General features: G+C 53.8%; 1 protein-coding gene across 2 annotated transcripts in view; it reads left to right on the plus strand.

Annotated features, from left to right (window-relative positions):
• Positions 1-6,746: 6,746 nt before the first annotated feature.
• The window catches only part of Cpne5 (copine 5), an 82,640-nt gene continuing 66,201 nt past the window's right edge, over positions 6,747-23,185 (plus strand). For both annotated transcript variants that reach the window (XM_038342913.1, XM_038342914.1), the window contains exons 1-3: positions 6,747-6,841; positions 18,497-18,537; positions 19,439-19,485. In XM_038342913.1, coding sequence (XP_038198841.1) covers positions 6,747-6,841; positions 18,497-18,537; positions 19,439-19,485 — 183 coding nt within the window. The remainder of the gene's footprint in view (positions 6,842-18,496; positions 18,538-19,438; positions 19,486-23,185) is intronic.

The raw sequence follows: 23,185 nt of genomic DNA on the forward strand, positions 1-23,185 counted from the left end.
AGATGCCAGGAGTCAGTCTTCCACTCCTAAGATGCTCAAACCAGGGGAGATGGTCTTCCACGGAGCAGGGAGTCCTGCAAGCCCCCAAAGCAAGCCAGTCTGTCGCACCAGGTAGGGAACTGTTTTCAAATGGAAAGGAGCTGGGGGCATAGCTCAGTGGCAGAGTGTTTGCGGGCATGGGCAAGGCCCCGGTTTCCATCGCTAGCACTGCAAAGGGAGTTGGGAGAGAGGAGAAGGATGAAAATTTAGATCCAGCAACAAAAGAGAGAGGGCTGAGGTCAGGTAAGGCCAGGCGATGGAAGCATGGTAAGGTGTGTGTGTGTTCACACAAAGCTGGAGAGGAAAGGAGCATCTACTGAGAGCAGCAGTGGTCAGATCCTGGAGTCCAGGCTAATCCGGAAGAGGGGACTCAGAAACGTGGAAAGGCCAGGGCCTCCAAGTTAGCTGGTATGGAGCCTGTTGGCAGGGGCGAGGACATGGAGCTCCTTGCGGGGTCAGATGTTTGTGTGTTAAGATGAAAGTTACAGTGACCATCCTTCCTAGAAGGAGCTGAGGTAAGATGATTCCTGCCTAAAATCCCAGCACTCATGAGGTTGAGGCAGGAGGATAGCCTACGAGTTCAAGGCCAGCTAAGGCTACACAGTCAGCTGGAGGCCAGCTCGGACCCAGACTGGGAATATAGCTCAGTTGTGAGCATGAATAAAACCCTGAGCTCAGTCCTCAGCACCACATAAAACCAAGTACCTGGAACCCATACTCCAGAGGTGGGGCCGGGAGCATAGGGAGTTTGAGGCTAGCCTGGGCTATACGAGCTCCTGTCTCCTAAAGGAACAATAATAACAAAACAAACAAACAAAAAACAAAAAAAGACTAATTTGAATCTGAGCTTTTATTAGTTTTTATTGCTAATTACTCACGGGCAAACAACCCTGAAGAGATTTCTTATCCTCCATTGGCCTCAGTTTCCAGATCAGCAGAGCCACTTTTAACCCTTTGCAGTACTGAGGTCGGTGATGCCGTGACAACCGCACGAAGCCAATACCGGATTAGGTTTGTGAGGGAAGACAATCAAGGGAGGTGACAGGCCGTGCTGTCTATGCTGGGATATAGTGAGACCTAGGGATGGGTATTCCTCTGAGGATCAGGAAAGTCTGCCCAGCGTCAGGGTTTGGGCCTACCAGACTCTAGGCTTGCATCCCACCCCTGCCTCTTAGCTCTGTGAGCTTGGAAGAATAAAGTCGATGAAGTGATCCAGGTCCCTAACCTGTAGAAATGCAGCCAATGCCGTCCCTTTGCAGCTTCCTCAGGAGGGAAACTCTAGAGATGGGGGTCTGCCCTGCCCTGCATGGAACTTCTACATACTGTGACCCCCCCCTCAGCCCTCCACCCTGGAGATGGTTGGGTGCAGCCCCCCAGCCCTCCACCCTGGAGGTGGTCGGGTGCAGCCCCCCAGCCTTCCACCCTGGAGATGGTCAGGTGCAGCCCCCCAGCCCTCCACCCTGGAGACGGTCGGGTGTAACCCCCCAGCCCTCCACCCTGGAGACGGTTGGGTGCAGGAAGCGGAGCAGGAGTAGAGATTTATTAAGTGGGACGACAATGGCTCCACTTGTGAGGACTGAGTGGGCGGCAGATGTGAGATTCTCGCTGTGTATTCATGGCAGGTTCTCAGTAAATAAGATGGAGACATCCAAATCCCTTTCTTTCTCTGAGGCTCTGACCCTAGACCCCCACAGTGTCAGCCAGATTGTTGGCACACAGTCCCCTAGCTGCAATCGTGACATATACAGAATCAGTATTTAATGATGCGGGTGATGGACAGTTCTCTGACAGCACCGGTGCCTGGACTCTGGGGGCTCTTATGATGGACTCAGCATTTCCAAAGGCAAGAGTGGGAATCTCAGTCACTCATCGGATGAACCGAGCACCTGCCACATGTGATCTATTTGTGACTGCACTGGCCTCAGGTTCTGGGAACCAACAGTTTGCCGGAAGCTTTTCCTAGTGGAAAAGAGGAAGAAAGATAGAGGTGGGCGGGGTGAGTGGCAAGCTCCTGTGTCAGGGAGTGTTCCCGGAGTGTCTGTGAAGGGTTGGGGTATTAAAGCAGAGTGGGAACATCTTTCCAGGCAAGGGAAAGAAGATAGCAGGTACCAAGGTCCAGGAAAGAGGCCAGTGTGACTGATTGTGGTCACTGAGGTGACGGAGGAGATGCAATTGGAGAGGTCGTGGGAAGATAACCAGGGAGGGTCTTGAGCAGAAGGGTGACATGTACCACGTGGGTTGAGGGCACCCCCTGCTTGTGAAGGTCCAGAACCTGGACTGTAAGAGCAAGAGGCCTCCATCACCTGGAGGTGATGGCGAGGGAGGAGGGAGGAGGGCGAGAGAGGCCGGCGGTAGAGGTGCAGCCAGGCTGGGAACGGTCCCCAGAGAGGAAATCCTGGGCACAGCAACTTTCTACGCTTTGCTTTGTGTTGGTGGCACCAAGCAGAATGGAGAGGGGGGTCCTGGGGAACAGGGGACCCTTCTTACCTCTTCTATCCCAGTGGGAATGGCTTTACCCCACTCTGTGTGAAGCAGGCCCTTGCTGCTCTTGGGTATCTAGCCTCACAGTTATTAGTGGGGTTTCTCACTGGGGAAAGACTTGGACGAACTTGAACTCATCACTCTCCTTCTCTAAGCTTCTCAGCAATCAAAGGGGTTTAAACTACAGGTCCCAAGTCCCTTCCAGTATTTCTGTGAATGGAGGGACTCAGACTCTGCATCTAGCCTCCTTCCTACTACTGCACTGGTTTCAAGTCCTCCCCTCCCCCCGCCCCGCCCTGTGCCTCTCCATCTCCACCTGAGGCTGCCGCGCACAGTGGTACAAAGCTGTCGCTGCTTAAGAACTTCCAAGTAAGCAGGTAAGTGGGGGCTTAAGTGCAGCCCACAGCTGCCAAGCCCAAGGCTGTGTTCACCCAGCAGACAATGCTTTCAGGTGTAGTGCAGGCACCCCCACTACCGTCCCCTGTCCCCTTGCACACTCCAGGGAAGATCCCAGGGCAGCACTTACTCAAAGTGCCTCTGGAGGGGCGGGGAGAGGAGGGCGGTGGCAGCAGCTGCCTCTTCTGCAAGGAGCACAGCCCTCAGTGCTTTCTCCTCCTTATCGATGCGGCGAGTTGCCTCTCAAAATTGCTCTGCCATCATTAACGCCACGAATCAGGTCAGAGGAAGGCCGTCTGCAGTCTTGGACGCGAAGGCGAAGTGCTGATGCTGATTATCCAACATCTTCCTGGCACGGCCCATTCCGTGCTTGTAGTTCTTAATCAGAGGGATGGCAGGGCTTACGTGGCGGGTGGGCTAGGATCAAGGTTGCTTCTAGTCTGGGTCTCAGGACCACAGAGCCAGTCTAGGGCACGTGTTAGGTCCCCAGCGGGCTTGTCTGGATGTCACAGGTGGCCCGGTGGCCACAGTACTGTTTCACCTTCTAGAGAACAAATTCATCCAAGGGCAACACCCAAAGGGTTTGCTCTGTGCCAGCAGTGAATGGTTCATTTGAGCATAGGCCAGAAGCCATGCTCCTGAGATTCACTAGCAGGTTCCTGACCTCACTGGTTGGTTGGCCATGGGGCAGAGAGGTGCCTTTCAGAGCACCTCACCATTGGTGCTCCCTTTAGGACAGGCTGGTGGCAGCCAGAGCCTAGTGTTGTGGACGCAGCTACCTCCACCAATCTTTAGCCTCTACTCCACACACACACACACACACACACACACACACACACACACACCATGGTTGCCAGGCACAGATCTCTGGTCTGGGCTCTATAGGTCTCCTTGAAGAATGCAGCTCAGCCTGGCTCTGCTGCAGAAGTTAAGCCCAGGGCACCCATGCCCATATCAACCCGCTGAAGTCTGCAGCTCAGGCTGAGACCTTCCTGGCTCTGGGACAGTCGCTGGCACTCTGTGGATCAGGCTAGAAGCCTCAGAAGGTGCGATCCTCTGGAGCGGGGCAGCCATGGAGCTGACGACAGCTGGCAGAAGCCACACAAGCATTCCCCTGCTTGGGCAGACGGGGTCTGAGCAGAGTGCTGGGCCCTCCCAGCCGCCCTGCTTCCCCTGACAGCTCAAACCCTTCTGTCCAGTCTGTGTCAGGGAAGATTCTGGCACCCACGCCCCAGCCCACTCTTGCTGTCATTACATCGTCACCGCCCCTGCAGGCTCGCTTTCTGCTTGTCCCCTGCTCCCTAGCCCTTTACACCAATTCCTGCAGCACTCCTAAATGCCGCCCAGTTCTGTCTGCATGGCCTGAAGCCTCACTACCCCGGGAACTTTTAGCAACAGATACCATGTTTTTTTGCCCCTTGTTATTTTTGAGACAGGGTCTCTCTACATATCCCTGGATGTCCTGGAACCCTCTCTCTCTAGACCAGGCTGGCCTCAGACTCACAGAGATCCTCCTGCCTCTAATTCTGGAGTGCTGGGAGTAAAGGTGTATGCCACCACAACATCACACCAGGCCTTATTTATTTATTTATTTATTATTGCCTTTTTATTCCAGCCTAGGACTTAACAAAAGAAGCTACCAGATGCACTCTGTTCTGCTTTGCCAAAGAGAGCCAACAGAAGCACCACAGTCAGCAGGGATGGGACAATACAGACTCCATGCTTCTGCAATGACACCCTGGAGTCACTGTTCCAAATGCTGTCACTTTCCAAGGTCATCAACAGACTTTTAGTTCTATGGCTGCCACCCCAAACAGGACCTGGGTGGGGGGGGCGCCTGTTGAGCTGTGCTCTTGTCCCATGCCACAGCAAGCCTGTGGTGAAGGGTAACTTAATTTTTGCCCAATCATTTAGAATTGTGTTTTAAAACAAAGCCCTAATCATAAATGTTGGCAAGTTCCCTCACGTCTTTATCTTCTGTACCGTCCCACGATGGCGTTAGAATCTGGACTCATCCTAAGAACACACACTGTGTGGCACTGGGCCGGGTGGGAACTTCTCTGGCTCCGCCGTTCACTCTATCTCATTACCGTATCGAACAATAGCTCCAGACGTATATTGACGAGCAGCTCACTTGTGGTTCAGCTGGATTTTGTTCTAGATTTGAAACTAATTGAAAACTGAAAAACAATAAAAATAAGAAAAGAAAGAAGTGGAGACCCAGTTGTTATTTGCCCAGGGAGGACCCCAGGCTCAATCCAAACGTGAATCATTGTTGTTCCCCTACCCCTTCTTGTTTTGTTTCCCCAGGGAATCCCAGTGCCAATCTGTGTGCCCCAGGTGACAGAACTGAGTCCAGCTGATCTAGAGCTATAGGTAAACAGAAACCACTTGTGTAAACCCAGGAAAGGTGCTCTGTTTGTTTCAACTCTGGCTAACTGATGTACCGAAAACTGATTTCAAACAGCATACGTGTAGATCTGCTCTGAGTGCCTGGCTGTCAGAAGGCCACCACTGATGGAGACAGTGGAGTGGCGGTTGAGGAAGTAGAAAGCTCCTTTTCAGCAAAGCTTACACTGAGTCTGAGGAGGGGCCATGGGTGGATTTTCTGGAAAGGAAACTGCTTGCACAGCCTCCGGGAGCCAGCTTGGCACTGCAACCCCAAGCCCAAAGGGCAGGCCTGGCCAGGCAGGAGGCTTCAAGCTTGGCTGGGATGACACGGCCTGGGAGATGTTTTGACCTCCCCTCTCTACCCAATGAGGGGCTCTGAGCCTGGTATACCGAGAGCTGGTTGCAAAGCCCGGAGAGCTGAGGCTATTCTCTCAGTCTGGAGGAAGCTTCCAGACCTGGGGGTTGGCTCAGCCCCTATGGTCAGGATGGGAGGAGGAGGACGGAGGGGCTGGGTAAAGGTTCGGGCGACTGGCCAAGACCAGTGTCGGCGGGCACCAGAGGTGGATGGGCAAGTGTCCACTGGCCCACCCTACCTGCGTGGGAAACCAGACCAGCCCTCCTGGCACCAGGCTTGTTACCGGGAGATGGAAAGCCAGCTCTAGGCTTAGACCCTTGCGTGGCGCGCACACTAAGCGGAGCCCTCTTCTCCGAACCCCGCCTAGATGCTGCCCAAACAGGTGCCCCTTGGACAATCTCCCTCCCCCAGCACACAAACCCTGGACAAGTGGGGTGGGGGACTGGCGCAGAGCAGCGCGCGCCCTGGAACTCTCTGGCTGTCGCCAGCCCTGTCCCCGACATCCAGAGCCGCGTCTCCACGCCCGCCACGCGCGTGCACACACGCGCGCGCACACTCGCGCACACACACACCACACACACACACACACACCCCGCTCCCACACTCGCCCCGCGCAGACCCCGCCCCGGCCCCGCCCCGGCCCCTGCGGGCGGCCCCTCCGGCGCCCGCGGACCCCGCACGCAGCGCGCGCGGCTGGCGGGAGGCGGCGGCGACTCCGGGCACATTTGATTTTCCCGCAGTCCGGGTGCCCCGGAGCCGGAGCCCTAGGCAGAGGACGTGGCGCTGCGCTTCAAGCCCGAGGCGGCGCGGTCCTAACCCCCCGAGTCCCCACGCCCCCTCCGGGCCCCCCTCCCCGCTGCGCCCCGGCTCCCTCGCCGCGGCTCCCGCCTCCCCGCAGCAGCTCCCGCGCCCCGTTTTTCCGCGGCCCCCGCTCTCCGCCCCCTTCCCTCTCGCACTTCCCACGCCCCCTCTTCGCGTTCCTCTCCTTCCCTGGCCGCCCAGTCCAGGGCTCCATCCGCTCCGGAGGAGGCGTGAATCGCCCAGGAATATTGACTAATTTGGGGTGGGGGGAGGACAGTGGGCGATGGAGCAGCCCGAGGACATGGCGTCGCTCAGCGAGTTCGACTCCTTGGCGGGCAGCATCCCGGCTACCAAGGTGGAGATCACCGTGTCGTGCAGGTGAGCCGCCCGCCGGCGGGGTCCCCCTGTCCCGCCCGGGGTCGGAATTCCTCTGTCTCCACAGCTTCCATCCTTTGCTTAGCGAGTCGCTTTTCAGTGTCCTGGTCTCTCAGGCGCCCCGATGCCTGTCTTTGGTCTTCGGAGACCCCTTACCCAGTGGCGGGTGGTGACGGCTGAATGGGCAGCCAGGCAGGGGTCAGGTTCCCAGAAAGTTTGTGTTCAGAGCTGTTGCTTCCAGGACAGCAGGAAGACACAGGAACAGGGGTCCCAGAACCTGAGTGGGAAGGGGAGGAGCTGCCTCAGGGCAGCTCTCTGATTTACCCTTCCCCCAAAAGGAGGAGAGTGACTGGCTCCATCCCTCCCAGGCGTGACCCACTGTGCCTCCTGTGACCTCCCTCTCCCTTCCTAGTGATCTATGCCCCAGCCTCTTCCCCCCCTCCTCCACTCTCTTAGAACCCAGGATTTGAAAGCCTTCTCTTTCAAAAAAGATCAGCCGGGACTCTCTCATAGTGTGGGAAGCCCTGGCGAACTTAAGAGTGGCGCCATTAAAAACCAGTAACTCGGTGGAAAATCTTAGACCAAAGGAGTGAAGGGCTGATGGTGAAAATGTCAGAATCCGCAGGCAGGAGTGTGTTCTGTAGGCTGCCACTCCCGAGGTCCCCTGTGACACCATACAGGTTGGGACTAAGTTCTCCGAGGAGCTGGGTGACCCGAGGGTGAAGAGGCCTGTGGCTAACCCTGGGCACACTGCTTTGATGGGTCTATGAGGGACACCGTGGTCCAGATATAGCTCACCTTTTGTACCCTTGTTCCGGATCACTCACCTCTGCTTCTTGCAGGTCGCTGTTGGATTAGGCTTTGTCCACCCTCATGTGCCCTCAGCTCTGAGTGACTGAGTTGAGACACGGAGGAAGTGTAGGTAGAGCCTGAGATGCTGGCCTGGGCTGTGATTGAGGATGGGTTCTGGGGAGGCACTTCCTGAGGACTTGAGGCGAGGGCTGCTGGGGTGGTGTCCCTAGCCAGATTCTCCAAGGGGCCTACTGTGTGTCCAGCCCGCCCCCACCTCGTTCCCACGCAGAGAATCTGCCTTCACTCTGCTGGGAGGTTCCCGATGCCCATTAGCGCCAGCCTCACCTCCTCAGCTGTCAGCAGCTGCGAGCATGCCCTCCTCCAGCACACAGCCTGCCTCCCTCCTTCAATCACGCCTGTCGCCTTCAGGCTCTTCAGTTGTCTCTCGGAGCCTTCCCACCTCTGGGCCTCTGAACAGCCTGTTCCCTACCCAGAAAGGCTTTGTGCTTTTCCATTTTCAGGGACATCCTCCTCTTGTCCCTAAAGATGCCAGCCTGAAGCACTGGCATCTCCATCCCTCGGACCCTGAGTGCAGAGCGTGAACATGGGACGCAGGGATGCCCCTGTGACGGGCCCGAAAGCCTTCCACGCCACGGAGAGGAAGGGTGATGGCAGTGAGACTTGCCGTCAGACATCTTGTGGGGGACCCCTGACATGCCGCTTGGGACAAACTAAGCCTCAGTTTCCCAGTTGCCATCTGCTTCCTCCCCAGGGTACAAACGCTGCAGGTAGATGACGTGGTAGATACAGAGAGTCTGTGCCACACCGAGCAAGTGGCCAGGGCAATCAGCCCGAGACAGAAATTCTTGGTCCCTCTCTGTTTCCTAGAAGCATCCAGGGGACGGATGTCGACACCCTGCATGAGAAGTACCTGCTGCAGGAGAGTTCCCAGAGATTGGCTTCTGGGTTGACCCTGGTGTCCATCCCTCCGAAGGGATAGGATCCACATTTTGTCGAAGGCCCGGCCAGGCTCCATGTCTGCTCTCCTGAAATGGAGGGAGATGTGGTTTTGATGATGAGAGATGAGGACAGAAGGGTCACTTGGAACAGAGAGGAGAGGTGGCCTCTCTTAGTGGCCTCGAACCTGGAGATCCACCTCTGGTTTGGCTGGGGTCAATGGTCCAGGATCAGGGGTGGGCAGAGACCTGCAGAGCCCGCATGGCCTTCGTACTCTTTAGTTCATGCTTAGCAGTTAGAGTCCCTTCTGCAGCCTTGACAGCACTCACTGGACCTTATGGAGTGGAGACTTTGGGGTACCCTACCCTGAGCATCTCAGTGACCCTTTCTGGCTACTTCTCCAGATGGGCAGCTGGGGGCAGTGTTTCAGGATGATCCCCTGATCTGACCCCGGAAACTCTGCCTTGTTCTGGGGCCTGTTCTGCTGTGGCTTACCTGGGCTCTTCAGCAGAGCAAGGCTGCCTGGTTCAGGGCACGATCCTATACCTTTCCCAGGACTTGCTGGCGCCTAGTGAGTGTGTGCAGAAGGCAGAGGACACCATGGGTGGACACATCAGGGCCTCTGCCCCTGTAGAGAACATCTTGGGTCAGTCTGTGGTCCACTCCCAAGGGTAAGCCAGCCTTGTGTTGTTTAACACATGGTTAAGAATGTGAACTTGGCCAGGCATTGTGATTCATGCCTTTGATCCCAGTACTCAAGAGAGAGAGGCAGTAGTATCTCTGTGAGTTTAAGACCAGTCTGGTTTACACAGCCAGTTCCAGAACAGTCAGAGCTACATAGAGAGACCTTGCCCCTACAAAAAAGGCCCAACAACAACAACGAGTGTGAGCTTAACTTTAATCCCAGCATCCAGGAGGCAGAGGCAGGCATGTCTCTATTAGTTCCAGGCTAGCCTGGTCTATGTAGAGCTTGGCTCTATCTCCCTGGGTTCAAATCCCAGCTTTTCCTGTGATGTGGTGTGTGTGTATGTGTGTGTGTGTGTATGTATGTGTACATGCATGCACTCCAGGCTTTTGAGGATCGAATCCATATTACACAAGCACACTACCACTGAGGTACACCCAGCTCTGTTCCTGGGATCCCTGATGAGCTGGCTCGGCTCTCTGGCCTCAGTTTCCCCCTCTGTAAAAGGCATAGTGATCCCTGTTAGTTTATAGGGATTTGATGGATCATTCTGAGAACAGTGGCTGGTGTCACCAGTTAGCTGACATCACACAGTAGCCAAGGTCTACACATCTACAGAGATACGGAGTCCTGTTGTTCGCTTGATGTGGTGATCCCTGGAGGAAGGATGGCTCGCAGAACTAGATTCCAGCAGATGTAGTACAAAATGTGATTTAAACACTCTCAAGCCTGGCACTCTTCCTCCTGACGGTCTGTCCCAGACAGTTTTTGACTAGGAATGCTAACCATTCTGCAGGCCTATTCAGAGCTTACCTGTCCTGTGACTCCTTCTTCCTCCAGGCCAGGTCAGCATCCCTGTCTTCTGCTGGCAGCTCCATCAGCTCTGTGGTTTGAAAGAATGGGCTTGTATTTTTCCCATTACTGGATGCCATTGTGCTTGGGCAGGGTCGTGTTGGAGAGGCATGCGAGGGCTCCTGAGACCAGGGCAGGCTGGATGTCTACTCGGGATCTCACACAGCTTTCCTTCCCCCACCAGCTGGTGGGGGCTAGTGGGTGGCTAGGTTTCTTCCACCCCAGAGGTTGATTCCTACTGTCTGTTCAAGCTAACATAGGCATCCCCGTGCAAAGAGTCAGCCGAGCTCTGGGGCTGTGTCCTGGGCCTTTGTAGACAGGTGTGAGTTCACTCTGACAGCAGGGGAGATGGCAGTGGGAGGGGGTGAGCCTGAGGGCGTGGTGGCATTGTAAGTCAGCATTAGGAAAAGGAGATCTGTTTAAGAATTGACCACACCCAGATATTCAACAAAGCCAGGAAAGGGTGATCGCGGCTCAGACTGGACGCTTGCTCCAGCTGAGCGGTTGGCATCCTTGTTACACAGACCCATACCTGTTGCATCCAGAGTAGCAGCTGCCGACTAAGCTGGCACCTCAGATCTAAACTGGCATCTCAGATCACACCGTCTTAGAAGCTTTAGCTTTCAGCTGCTGTGGAACAAATGTCCATGGTTTCCTGAACCCCTGACTTTATCCCCTCCCACCTCCATGTCTCAGTGCTGGGACTTCACCCACGGTATGATCCTTGACCAGGCTTGCTAACTGCAGGCTGCTGCAGAATGGAGGCTCATGGTCTTGCTGGTGAGGACCAGAGTGACCCTCAGCAGGCTTCCGGGGGCTGTGGTCCCAGCAAGCTGCCTCCACCGTAAGACAACTGACCTCCTCAAGGCTAGGGGAAGGCTAGCTCACTCAGGACTGTGACAGCGAGATGTGACTCGCTGGACACATGAGAAGGGATACCTTTCCTTTGTCCTATCCAGACCCAGGAGCCACTTCCCCACACCCAGCCCACGCCAAGGGGAGGGATTCCACAGTGTTCTCATGGGGAACGGGACTTCTGCCTGCCCCAGCTGCTGGAGCTTTCGGTTTTCTCTTTCCACCTCCACCCCAGTGTCTCTGTGTCTTCCCGTGTGTCAGGAATCATCCTTGGTTGCTTATCCACCTTATTCATTGGGGCAGAGTCTCTCAGTTAAACCCAGATCCTCTGTCTCCAGCTTCTGGGTATGGGGTTACTGCCAGCTGTCATTCCCAACAGGCATTTCTGTGGGTTTCTGGGGACCCCAGCTCCAGTCCTCATGCTTGCAGAACAAGCGTTTAAACTGCCGAGCCATCTCTCTGGCCTCCCCACTGTGGCTTTTTAGCTCCCCGACAATCCTCTGCAGTAAATTGCAGTGTTTCTTTTTGGTCTGCCTAGGAAGTCAAGGCCCTTAGAGGTGGAGGCACGCGCCCGAGGTTAGCGCCAGCAGGGTCTGGAAATATGTATCCATAGCCCATGCCCTCAGATGTCAAGAGGGTCAGGCTCTGTGGAGATCATGGTGGGACCCGAGCAGCAGCCATTGTAGGTAAGACAGGTCCTCCCTCAGGCATGGGAAAGGCCTCGCTTGCTCGGAGAGGCAGAACACAGGCAACAGAAGCCAGCCTTCCACAGTATACTTACTGTAGGGCGGTTGGTTCCTATCAGCCTCTCCCTGCTTACATTCCTTCTGCTCAGCCTTAAGGGTTGATGGAGGTGGGGGAGATGACCCTCCTTTGAGAACAGAGGGGAAGGAGGAGGAAGCTCAGGGAGCTGACAGGCTCCCTAGGAAGCCCTTGGCTGTCTGCGTAACAGGAAACCTGACTGCTCGACTGCTCATAGCCTGGACCTGAAATAACTTCTGTTCTCAGATGAAGGGAGTCTAGAGGTAAGCTGTCTCAGGGCTGGTTTGTCAGCCACTTTGCCAGGAAGAACCCCACCATCCTTCTCCTTGGTTGCTGTCCAAATGGCAAGCCTCACTGTTACAAAACCCTCTGCTTCTTTTTTTTTTTTTAATTAATTAATTATTTATTTATTTATTTATTTATTTATTTATTTATTTATTATGTATACAATATTCTGTCTGTGTGTGTCTGCAGACCAGAAGAGGGCAGCAGACCTCATTACAGATGGTTGTGAGCCACCATGTGGTTGCCGGGAATTGAACTCATGACCTTTGGAAGAGCAGGCAATGCTCTTAACCAATGAGCCATCTCTCCAGCCCCCCAAACCCTCTGCTTCTGTACTCGGTGTCGCGACTGCATCTGTAGATAGGAAACACACTCCGGAGCGAGTCTTTCTGGGAAGGTGCTTCCACTTGAAAAACACACTCTTGCACAGATCCATAGCCTTCGCAGGGATTGGCCAGAGCTGGACCTCACGTTCACTACTGCCATTTTTGACATAAGGGAATCTCCATCACATCAGGACCTTGTGGATTTTGGTGCTGGATGGGCAGCCATGACTTCCAAGATGGCTCCACAGGCTATTTGGCCTCCTTGAAGCTACAAGGGGAGGGGCCTAGTGTTAACCTCTTGAGGCCTGACCCCTCATATTCTCAGGTTAGGGGACAGCCAGTTTGAGGACAAGGAATTGGTTTTCCAAGAAGTCATCTTGACCCTTGAATACTTCTCCTCCTAGTGTGACAGGCAAGAAAAGCCAAGTTGTGCACTCTTGCCAAGCCCTGCTGGGCACCTCTGCCCTCAGTTTCCCTCCTGCCCACCCATGCAGTTCCCACAGGTCTCAGTAGAACAGCACCATGGCCTTGGGGGCAGCTGCGTCCTGGCTGTCCACTTGCTGGAGAATGTGAGGAGCCAGACCTCTAGAGGCCAACGCTAGGCCCCTTGTGAGTACATGGATCTCTGGGTCCAGAGGTACCAGATCCCCTGGAGCTGGAGCGCAGAAGCTGGTGAGCAACTTGATAATGGTACTGTGAAATGAACAGCAAGTGCTCTTAGCTGTGGAACCATTTCTCAGGCTCAAATAACTGCCATTAAAAAGAATAGACATAAAACTCACAAGAGATGTGTGTGTGTGTGCGCGCGTGCATGTGTTCATGCAAGTGTGCGCACGCATGTGTTTGTGCGTGCATGTGTTTGTGCGTGTGTGTGCGCTCGCGTGTGTTTGCGTGTGTGTGTTAGTGTGTGCATGTGTGTGTCCGTGTGCGCGCACATGTGTGTGTCCGTGTGTTTGTGTGCATGTTCGTGTGTGCATATGTGTGTGTATGTGTGTGTGTATGTGTGTGCGCACACACGTCTTGCAATGCTGGCGGTGGAACCTAGGGCCTGACAGTTTCCCTAGCAATTGCTCTGCCGTTGGGCACCATGCGTCACTGGTTCTGGGAGACAGTCTGCAGTGTGTACCCTGTTCTCACAAAGCCACCTCTGATTTCTCACCTCAGCTTCGCGGGTGCTGGGCTTACATGTGTGCACCACCATGTCCAGCAGTGCACATTTTTGTTTTGTCCTTTGAGAGAGAGTCTTACTATGTAGCCCTGCCTGGCCTGGGACTCACTACATAGACCAGGGTAGCCTCAAACTCACAGACATCTACCTGCCTCTGCCTCCCAAGTGCTGGAATTAAAGGCGTGCACCACCGATTCTGTCCTACGTACATCTTTATTAGGCAGATAACATCCATGGGCTTGTCAGCAGTAAGTTCATTCCCTTCAGATGGTGAGACGGGTGACAGGGGACTGAGACCCAAGGGGAACATGGAGAAGAGAGATTCAAGGGGCAGGGAAGGTCTTGCTCTGCTCGTAGGAGGACAGGAAGGGCAGTGTGGCTGGAAGAGTATGAGCGGTCAGTCAGGGTGCACAGATGAGATCAGCGGGGAGTGGGGCTGTAAACTGTAGCTTTGGGAGCCCCAGGAAGGGGTTTTGGTTTATTGTTCTCACAGCATTGGGGGATGGATCTTGTTAAGTGGTGGTTAGGATTAACCTTTACCAGCACACCTCTGGTTGCTGAGCAGACCCTAGGCTGGTGGGGAGTGGGTACATAGGGAAGATGTGTTGCTAGGCAGGCCAAGTGGAGGGTGGGAAGTGGCTCGAAGTAGAATTGTTAGAGCTCACTGGGTGGAACGGGAGTGGCACCCAGGGAAGAGAGGACGGCGCCACTTCTGGTTTGTGTGAACTGGTGGCTGGTGGCTCACACCTCTTCCGAGAAGCAAATGGGTGACCCCCATGTACCTGTAAGAAGCTGAAATGTGGGGAGACTGTCCAGGGTGACAGATTGCCATGTGGCCAAGCAACCCAACCTGGCTGCTTCTGAAACCACAGCTTTCTCCCCTGACCCTGCATCTTGCCAGGGTCAATTATGCCAATATCTCCCAGCAGATAAACATTTCTGCCAGCCCTAGAAATCTCTCTGGGCACCTTGTGAGAACTGCTCGTTAGACCTGGCATGGTTGCTTGGCAGGGAGATGGCACAGCCAGGCAGGGAATGAGTGGGATGTGGAGGCAGCGGTGGGTGTCAGACACTCAGGTCCTTCCTCCTGGCCTGGTTCCCTTGATGGCCTCCTGTGAGGGCCGAGGACATGGATATCCTGCCATTCCTCTCTACTGCCTCAGTGGGACGGACAGGGCACAGGTAGCCCACGTGGGCGTGGGAGAGCCCAAGTTTTGTGACATGGGTGGTCATGAGCAGCTCCAGGTCTGTCCCTTCTCGGGATGTGAACAGGTCCTGCTGGTAGTGGGACACAGGGTCGCTTGAGTGCCTGACACCCCCCATCCACTCCATTGACTAGATGTTTGACGTGAAGTCGAGTTTGAAAAAAAACAAGGTGATAGCCATGTGCTCTCAGGTCCCGGGCTCTCTCTGTGTCTGTCATTGCTACCTGGTGTCAGTTCATCTGTCCCTAAGCACTAGAGGCTGGGCTTATACTGGCTACTCTCCTGCCTCAGCCTCCCAAGCACTAGGATTCCCTGTGTATACCACCATTCCCAGCTCAGAGAATCCTCCCTCCCTCTCTCTCTCCTCCCTTCCTCCCTCTCTCCCTTCCTCCCTTCCTTCCTATGCTGGGGATTGAACTTGGGGCCTTGCACGTGCCAAGCGAGTGCCCTGCCACTGAACTGTAACTCTTTTGACTCCTGTTCTTCTGAGACAACTAAGTTGCCATACTGCCCCTGAACTCACTATGTAGCCCAAGCAGGCCTTAAAACGATTCTCCTGCCTCACACTCACAGGTGACAGGGACTGCAGGCCTGGGCTGCCAGGTTTAGCTTTCTCCTAACTTTTGCAGCCTTATGGTTTAATTTGGGAATTGGACAACAACAGCAGCAAACTTGCATCCAGCACACACGGACCAACATCAGTCTGCTTAGTTTCTGGGGTTCGTGGTCCCCGCCCAGGACCCTGGGCCAGGAATAGCTGAAGTACAGGTTCTTAATGTACTTCCTCAGCTACAGCCAAGAGCAAGCTCAGTGCATCCATGAAAGAGAACCAGGGATGTAGTTACCTCGCCCACAGCTCAGGCAAGGGCAGGCAGGGTATTCCCTTCAGCCCTGCCCATTTCCCTTGGGGTCCCTCTGCTGGGAGGTGTCACTCCCTGGTCCCTTAGGGGGTCCTCCTTCACCTTCTGTTGGGACCTCAGAGACTCCAGGCCTCACAGCCTGGTACTGTTTTTCCCAACCTCCTGAGTTGGAAATGAGTCCTTGGGGGTGGCAGGAAGCAAAGGCCTTGGCTCTGCTTTTCCAGCCTCAGTTTAAGGAATAAAAGAGGTGAAGCTCCAGGCTGCTGAGAAGACAGCTGAAGGACTTTATGCTCTTTTGGGGGAAAAATACATTTCGACTGTTGGGGGATTTTTTTCCCCCTCTTTGAGCTTTCCCAAAGTAGAAAGCAGAGAAAAAACACTTAAGATCTGGTTTAGTCTGGTCTGGTCAGTGCCCCGGTGGCTGGGGCCCTGTGTAGGACTAAAGGCCTGGTCTCCCAGGCTACTCTGGCTGTGAGCCTCTGGCAGGCCGCTCCCTCTGTCTGAGCCAGAAGTTCTCAGTGGGGTAGGTGAGGGTTAGTGGGGACCTGGCAACTGTGAGGGATTCTCAGGGGCCAAACAAACGTGCCTTGGGGTCTTGGCTGTCCAGTGGGACATTGAGGCACTAAGACAAAGGGTTTTGACCCAAGAGGGGGCTGGTGGGTGGGACAACAGCTAGTTAAATATGAGCTCACCCCACTCCAGACTTACAAAGCCAGTCTCTGGGAAGGGCCCCAAGAGCCTGCCTTTTTACCCCTGGGAAGTGAAGTGAGCCCCAGGGAATGAGAGGCCCATTGCTTAGCCAGTAGGCAGGCTTCTCAGGAGTCCCACACACCCCACTGGGTTAAAGGCTATAAGGACAATGGGTGCATCATAGAGGAATCAGGATGGGAACCCAGGCAAGAGTACTTGCAGCCAGTGGGGGCAGGAGGTGGAGCCAAAACTGGGGGTCAGGCTCAGATGATGAGATAGTCCCTCTTCAGATCAGGGTTGGGTCTGGCTCTTGGACCAGAAAGGGTGCAGGTGGCTGTGGCTCTCTAACTTGTGAGCCTGAGGACTGACCTGTGAGTCCCAGCCCTGGACTATACTGAGCCCCTTTTTATAAACGGGGAAACCGAGGCATGAGATAGCTAGGTCACCTGTGCACAGAATGCAGTTTGTCTGTCTGTAGCTAAGGGGGGTGGGGAGTATGAGGACGCTCTGAGTGTCACCCTGCACGGCCCTTGCTGTTCTGCTCTGGTTTAAACACAGGGTTGCCCTCTGTAGCCCAGAGCTGCCTCCAGTTGGTGGACGTCCTCTTGCTTCAGCGTGCCATGTGCCGGGATCACCAGTGGGACAGGGACTCACCGGAGCCAGGAGCCGTGTGCTGGTTCTTTGTTAGTGCAGTACTGTTGGCTGAACATGGGGCCTTGTGCATGCTGGGCAAGCGCTCTACTACTGAGCTACATCCCTACATCCGATTCTTAGTCTGTGTGCCTATGGCCCAGCTACAAAGCGGATAACTCCATCTATTGATCCTCCCACCTCTTTCTCTCTCTCTCTCTCTCTCTCTCTCTCTCTCTCTCTCTCTCTCTCTCTCTCTCTCTCTCTCTCTCTCTCTCTCTTTCCCCACCCCTCTCCTTGGCTGAAACCTAGGGGTAATCCTTTTTCTCACTCACCTAGAAATGACTAAACTTGAACCCCACATCCAGACTTGGAGGAATCTGTTCAGGCTCTGCCCCCAGCCTGTAGGAGGCTGTCACCAGGGATGGTGGAGGCTGGCCACGTATGCCCTAGCTATTGCTGCCTTTGACTGTACTGTCCCTGGCATCAGGACTTTTTGCTACTGTCTAGAAGTGATCAGGTAACATGGAGGACAGCCTCTGCGTCCTAGAGTTCCAGGGACTCAGGGAAAAGACTATGCTTGACAGCCTCTAGGACAGAAAGGATGGATCTCTGATCCACCGGAGACAGTTTCCATTGGGCTAAGTAGCTTCCTGATGGCAGCTGTGGAGGGAAACACTATAGGATAGGGTTCCCAACTCAGCTTCTTCCTTTCAACTGGGACAACACTCACCCAGTGCTGACCCCCAGACAGTGCTTTTGTTGCTGCTGCTAAAGGCAGTTCTCACATCTCTCTCGTTCTAATAAAACTTGAGATTAAAAGGCTGGAGTGAAAACCTACAAGCTCAGAGACACAGACTAGCAACTGGCTAACTTTCTCCCTTTGCTGCTGCCCCCTGAAGCTGCTCCCTTCCACACCCCAACTAAAAGAAAACCATGCTAAGCTCCTCCCTGCTGCTTCCTGTCAACTGGTTGCTAACCCCGCCTCTCTGAGCCCAGGTTAGTTTTATTTAATTAGTGCAAATGTAACACATCTTTACACAGTTAACAGAGGCAGCACAAACAAATGTAACACAACTTTGTCCAGTTAAAATAACATCCACAACAAGGAAATGTCTGAGAAGGGCTGGTATCTGAGGCCGACTGAGGTTTGATTAGTGAGAAACACCAGGGTCCAGGGCACCGTGGTGCCATCTGGGGAAGCTGTGGCCGTGGTGTGGTGGGGGGAGAACTTTGAATCTTAGGAAAGCTGGACTGGAGTCGCTTCAGGGCCTCCCAGCTTCTGAGTTTTTCTTTTCTTTTTCTTTTAAAGACAGGGTTGCATATAGCCCAGGCTATTCTAACTCACTGTATTGCCCCAGGCTGGCCTGGAACCCGTTAGTCTCCTGTCTCTCTTCTACCTGAGTGCTGAGGTAGCAGACATGTGGCATCCTGTATGGTTCCTGGCATTTAATGAAGTTGAGCAAGTGTGCTGAGGGACCTATCTTCCCTTTCATCATGTCTGAGTCTGGGCCAGAGGCTGTCTCCAGACCTAGGCCTCATCACCTGTCCCCTCTGTCCTGACTAATTTCTCCTTTCTCCCCTCTTTCAGGAACCTCTTGGACAAAGACATGTTTTCCAAGTCTGATCCACGTAAGTTCTGCTCTGACAGCAACAACCATCCCTGTGACACAGTGGCCTGGCGACTAGTGACAGAGGCCGCCAGCAGCTCTTGCTGAGTGCTGGAGCTGTGTAGGCATAGGGGCCAGTGAGTCAGGGCTGGAGAGCGCTGTGCGGTGGTGTCCAAAGAACTGAGGACCTGGCCCTGTTCTGCTGCCATACTTGTGAGGTCTCAGCACCTCAGAGCAGCTTGGGAGGTGTTGGGGTGTCTAGGACGAAAAGGCCTCTGTCCCCATGGTTAGTGGCACACTTATGTTGACCGCGGTCTGAGAAAATGAGCATGGGCTTGGGAGGACTGTGCTCCAGTCCTGAGCAGTGCTGGCCATGAGCATGATCTTGGATAGGTCTTTGGCCTCTGCAGAGCCTCAGTTTCCCCATCAGTAAAGAGGACCTGGTGACAGTAATGGGATTTGAAGGGACAAAGTGTCTCAGGTGCCATCCTCACCACACCTGCCACTCAGCCCTCTGCCATGCCCACCTGTCCATGTGTCGCACACTTGGGACCCTTTCTATAGTTTAGAAATGGACAGCCCTTGAGATCCCTCCTACAAGTCACGCTGAGGTCCCAGACCTCTTTGCCAAGCCAACTGCTGGTTATTGTGGAGAAAGAGACCCATTGTGGGACTGGAAATGTAACTCAGTGGTAGAGTGCTTGTCCACGGATCTGGTTACCAAAGTACCACGGAAACAACAAAGCTATTGTGGTTTAGGCTTGGAGGCCAGGCTCTTATCCTTGCTCCCCAAGACCCCAGTTGCCTCCACAGACACCTGCCCTTTCCCCAGACCCAACAGAACCACCCAGGCTGAGGCTCTTGACCCTCGACTTTCCTCTCGGCCTGGGATATTAACTCATGTTTTTTCTTCTCTTCCCCAGTGTGTGTCATGTACACTCAAGGGATGGAGAACAAGCAATGGAGGGAGGTAGGTGCCACCCTTTCCCCACCCAGGAAGTGCCAATGCTGTATCCTCCCTCAGAGTGGACCCTCCGTGGGTACTCTATCCAAGTACCAAAGGCTGTCAGGGAAAGCAGAGGGTACAGAGACCAAAGGCAGAGCAGGCCATGCCTGTCCTCAGGTAGCTCTGGCCAGAGGGGAGACGTGACTATGTCAGCTGCTTTGTGTAACTCAGACAACGGCTTAAAGAAAAAGATGAATCTGGGCTCACATTTTGGAGGGGCTAACCATGGTTGCTTGGCCCCGCACACTCGTTTGGGGGAGCACGTGGTAGGGGAAGCTGCTCACCTCATGGAAGACAGGAAGAGGAGGATGGAGGAAGTACCCAGGAAGGACAGAGCGCCCAGGGACATGGCCCCACTGGCCTGCTTCCTCTACTCCTGCCCCATCTCCATCATTCCACACAAAAATCTGAATGCAGGGGGTTAAACCAGTCATTAAAAAAAAAAAATTCCGTTTATTAGATCAGAACCTTCATCAACTAACTAATAATCCCTGGGAACTCCCCCGGCCACACACATATACATAGAAATGTGCTTTCAGCTGTTTGTGGTGATGCACACCTTTAATCTCAGCACTTGGGGGGGTGGGGGGACAGAGACAGGAGGAGCTCTGTGAGTTCAAGGCTAGCATGGTCTACAGAGTGAGTTTTCGGACAGCCAGGACTACAGAGAGAGACCCTGTATCAATAAAAGAGGAGGAGAAGGAAGACGAGGAAGAAGTGTGCTCTGCCAATTACGTCCCTGTTTCTCAGTCCAGTTGAGCTGACAGCGTTAATTACTGAAAATCTACCCCGACCCCCAAAAGGCTCACATTTAGTTCATTCTCCACAGCCTCCCTATTAACAGTCCCAAAAGGAGACTCGAGGCTACTCTCAGCTGTAAACCTGCATGGGAAAAAACAAAACCCAAGTCACACGTTCTCAAGATACGTTGGCCCAGAGCACACACTCCCATTCAAAGTGGAGGAATGGGAGAGGAGTAAGAAAAGTCCAGGCCAAAGCAAGACCCCAGAGCCACCCAGCTGTGCAAACACTAGGTCCTGTAGCTCCGTGCCTGTGGATACTGTGTGGTGACGCGCACCCTAATGAGAGCCCTCTGTTTGCAGCCACACGGCCTCTCTCTCAGGTTCTGCTTCCTTGCCTGAGCTTTTCCTCAGCAGATGCCCCACATTTCTGTCAACTCCAGCTTCCTGGGGTCAGTCAAGTGCCACTGTTACAACTTCATAACCACCCTCTCCAGGGCTACTCACAGGAACTCAGACCTGGCCCTACGCTGCCCGGCTTTGTGGGCTTTCCTTTGAAACCTGGGCGCAAGCTTCCATGATCATGTCACCCTTGAGTTCTGAATGCCAATGACATGAGCATCACACGGCCCACACCAAAGCCAGCTGCGGCTGGGTCCTGTTGGACCACAGCTACAGTAGACTCTGGGTAGATTACTGTAGAAACAACTTCCTAGGCCCCTATTCCATGCCTCAGGCACCTCAAGTCTTTCAGGTGAGTTTATAGGTTCATAAGCTTCCACCTGCCATGGTGGATTCCCTCAAGGCATCTCCCTGTTGTCCCTGTGTTGTGTGTGGCTTCTTTGTGAGACCGTATTAGAATCTAACAGTACACCTCCTGGTCCATGGCTTCAAACACGCTTTTCTGCCTGTACTGTGGTTTTCAGGTCTCTCCGTCTGTTTCTTGCTCTTCTAGCTCTCCCTGTGAGCTTAGCTAAAAGCAGCCAGCAGTGTCCACGCCACAGCCTGGATGCAGTGCTATCTTGATGTTTCCTCCACCAGATTAACGAGTCTAGTACTTTTAAATCCAGCTGTACCAGGCTTTCTTTTGGGCCACCAACCAGCTCCCAAATCATGGCACGGACTTATGAATGCTCGGCCTAGCTTAGGCTCATTTCTGCCTAGCTCTTTTAACTTAAATCAACCTTTTTTTAAATCTACCTTTTGCTTTGGGCTTTTTACTTTTCTTTCCTTCTGTATATATTTTTTAAAGGTTATTTATTTATTTATTATATATACAGTATTCTGCCTGCATGTGTACCTGCACCCCAGAAGAGGGCAACCAGATTTCATTATAGATGGTTGTGAACCACCATGTGGTTGCTGGGAATTGAACTCAGGACCTCTGGAAGAAGAATCAGTGCTCTTAACCGCTGAACCATCTCTCCGGCCCCCTCCTTCTGTATATTTTATATTCACTGTTTCTAGTGTCTGTCTGATGACTGGCTGGCATCTTACCCCAGGTGTCTCCCTTTCCCTGTTATTCCTCTTCGTTCCTAGATTTCTCTTCCTCCTTATTCTCCCTGCCTGCCAGCCAGCCAGCCAGCCCTGCCTATCCTTTCTTGCCCTATCTATGGACTGTTCAGCTTTTTATTAGTCCAACCAGGTGCCTTAGGCAGGCAAGGTGAAGCAAATGCAACCTTTTTGTTTTTTCAAGACAGGGTTTCTCAGTAGCTATGGAGCCTGTCTCAGAACTTGCTCTGCAAGCTGACCTTGAACTCACAGAGGTCTCTGCCTCCCAAGTGCTGGGATTAAAGGTGTTCGTCACCACAGCCTGGCTAACACATCTTTTCATCATTAAACACATTCTTACATTGTTAAACAAATGCAGCATAAACAAATGCAGCACACCTTTACATTGTTAAAGTAACATTCCACAGCATAAACAGAGAAACCCTGTCTCAAAAAACACCCCAATAAATATTTAAAAAAATTTAAAACAATATAGCCCCCAAGAGCATGCCCTCCAGTGACCTCTTCCTCCAGCCAGGACCCACGTTCCACAGTTCCACCTCCTGCTAGGAGTCTCTTCAAAGTTTGACTCCATCAGTGATTAAGCCATCTAATTACGCCTCTAGAAATGAACCTCACAGGCACCCAGGGCTGCACTTCGCTGTTCTCCTAGGCTCTTCTTAACCCAATCAAGATGATAAAAAATTGGTCATCACAGTGGTCCTGTTCTCAAGGTCCCCCAAAGTGAGGAGACATAGCCTGTCCTCAGGGATGCCCCCAGGTACAAAGGGAGGAACCAAGGCTCACACTGCTCCCCTTGGTGCCTGGGGCAGGGCTCCCTTGTTCGCCCTGCGTCTCCCCAGCAGACTCTGGCTAATGTGAGCATAGCTTCCGTGAGGGGATTCCCTACTCAGAAATCTTCCCCGGCTCTCTTCTGCTTGGATCAGCCTGGCTTCTACACCCCATTGCAAGCCACGCTTTTCCAGCCTGGGCCGGTTTCCGGTGCTCAGATCCTGCTCTGCTCTATATGCCTCTGTCCCCGGTCATGGAGGCGTAGCGGAAAGGGCTTCTTGAGCCACAGTGACTTCAGGAGGTGCAGGAGGTCTAGATCCCTCTGTTTTTGCCCATGCAGCTGCTGGCAGGGTGCTGCTGCAAGCTCGTCACATTCTATCCTTTCTGTGCCCAAAGTTGTCCAGCAGCTGCAAGTAGACCAGACTCTGGGCCTTCCAGGGCCCGCCAGGCTCACGCATTCTGACATCCCTTACCTGGATGGCCGACCTCCCCTCCTATTACCTGTTCTCTCCATCTCCCTACCACCCTGTCCAGCGCACCTGAACTCCTCCTTCCTGGGGGCCTTTGCACGTGCTACCCAGCCACGCTCTTTTCTTACACCCCATGAGTTCTTCAGATCCTGACACCTGTGCCTCCCATCA

The sequence above is a fragment of the Arvicola amphibius genome, chromosome 9, assembly GCF_903992535.2.
Source record: "Arvicola amphibius chromosome 9, mArvAmp1.2, whole genome shotgun sequence".
Classification (NCBI taxonomy): Eukaryota; Metazoa; Chordata; class Mammalia; order Rodentia; family Cricetidae; genus Arvicola; species Arvicola amphibius.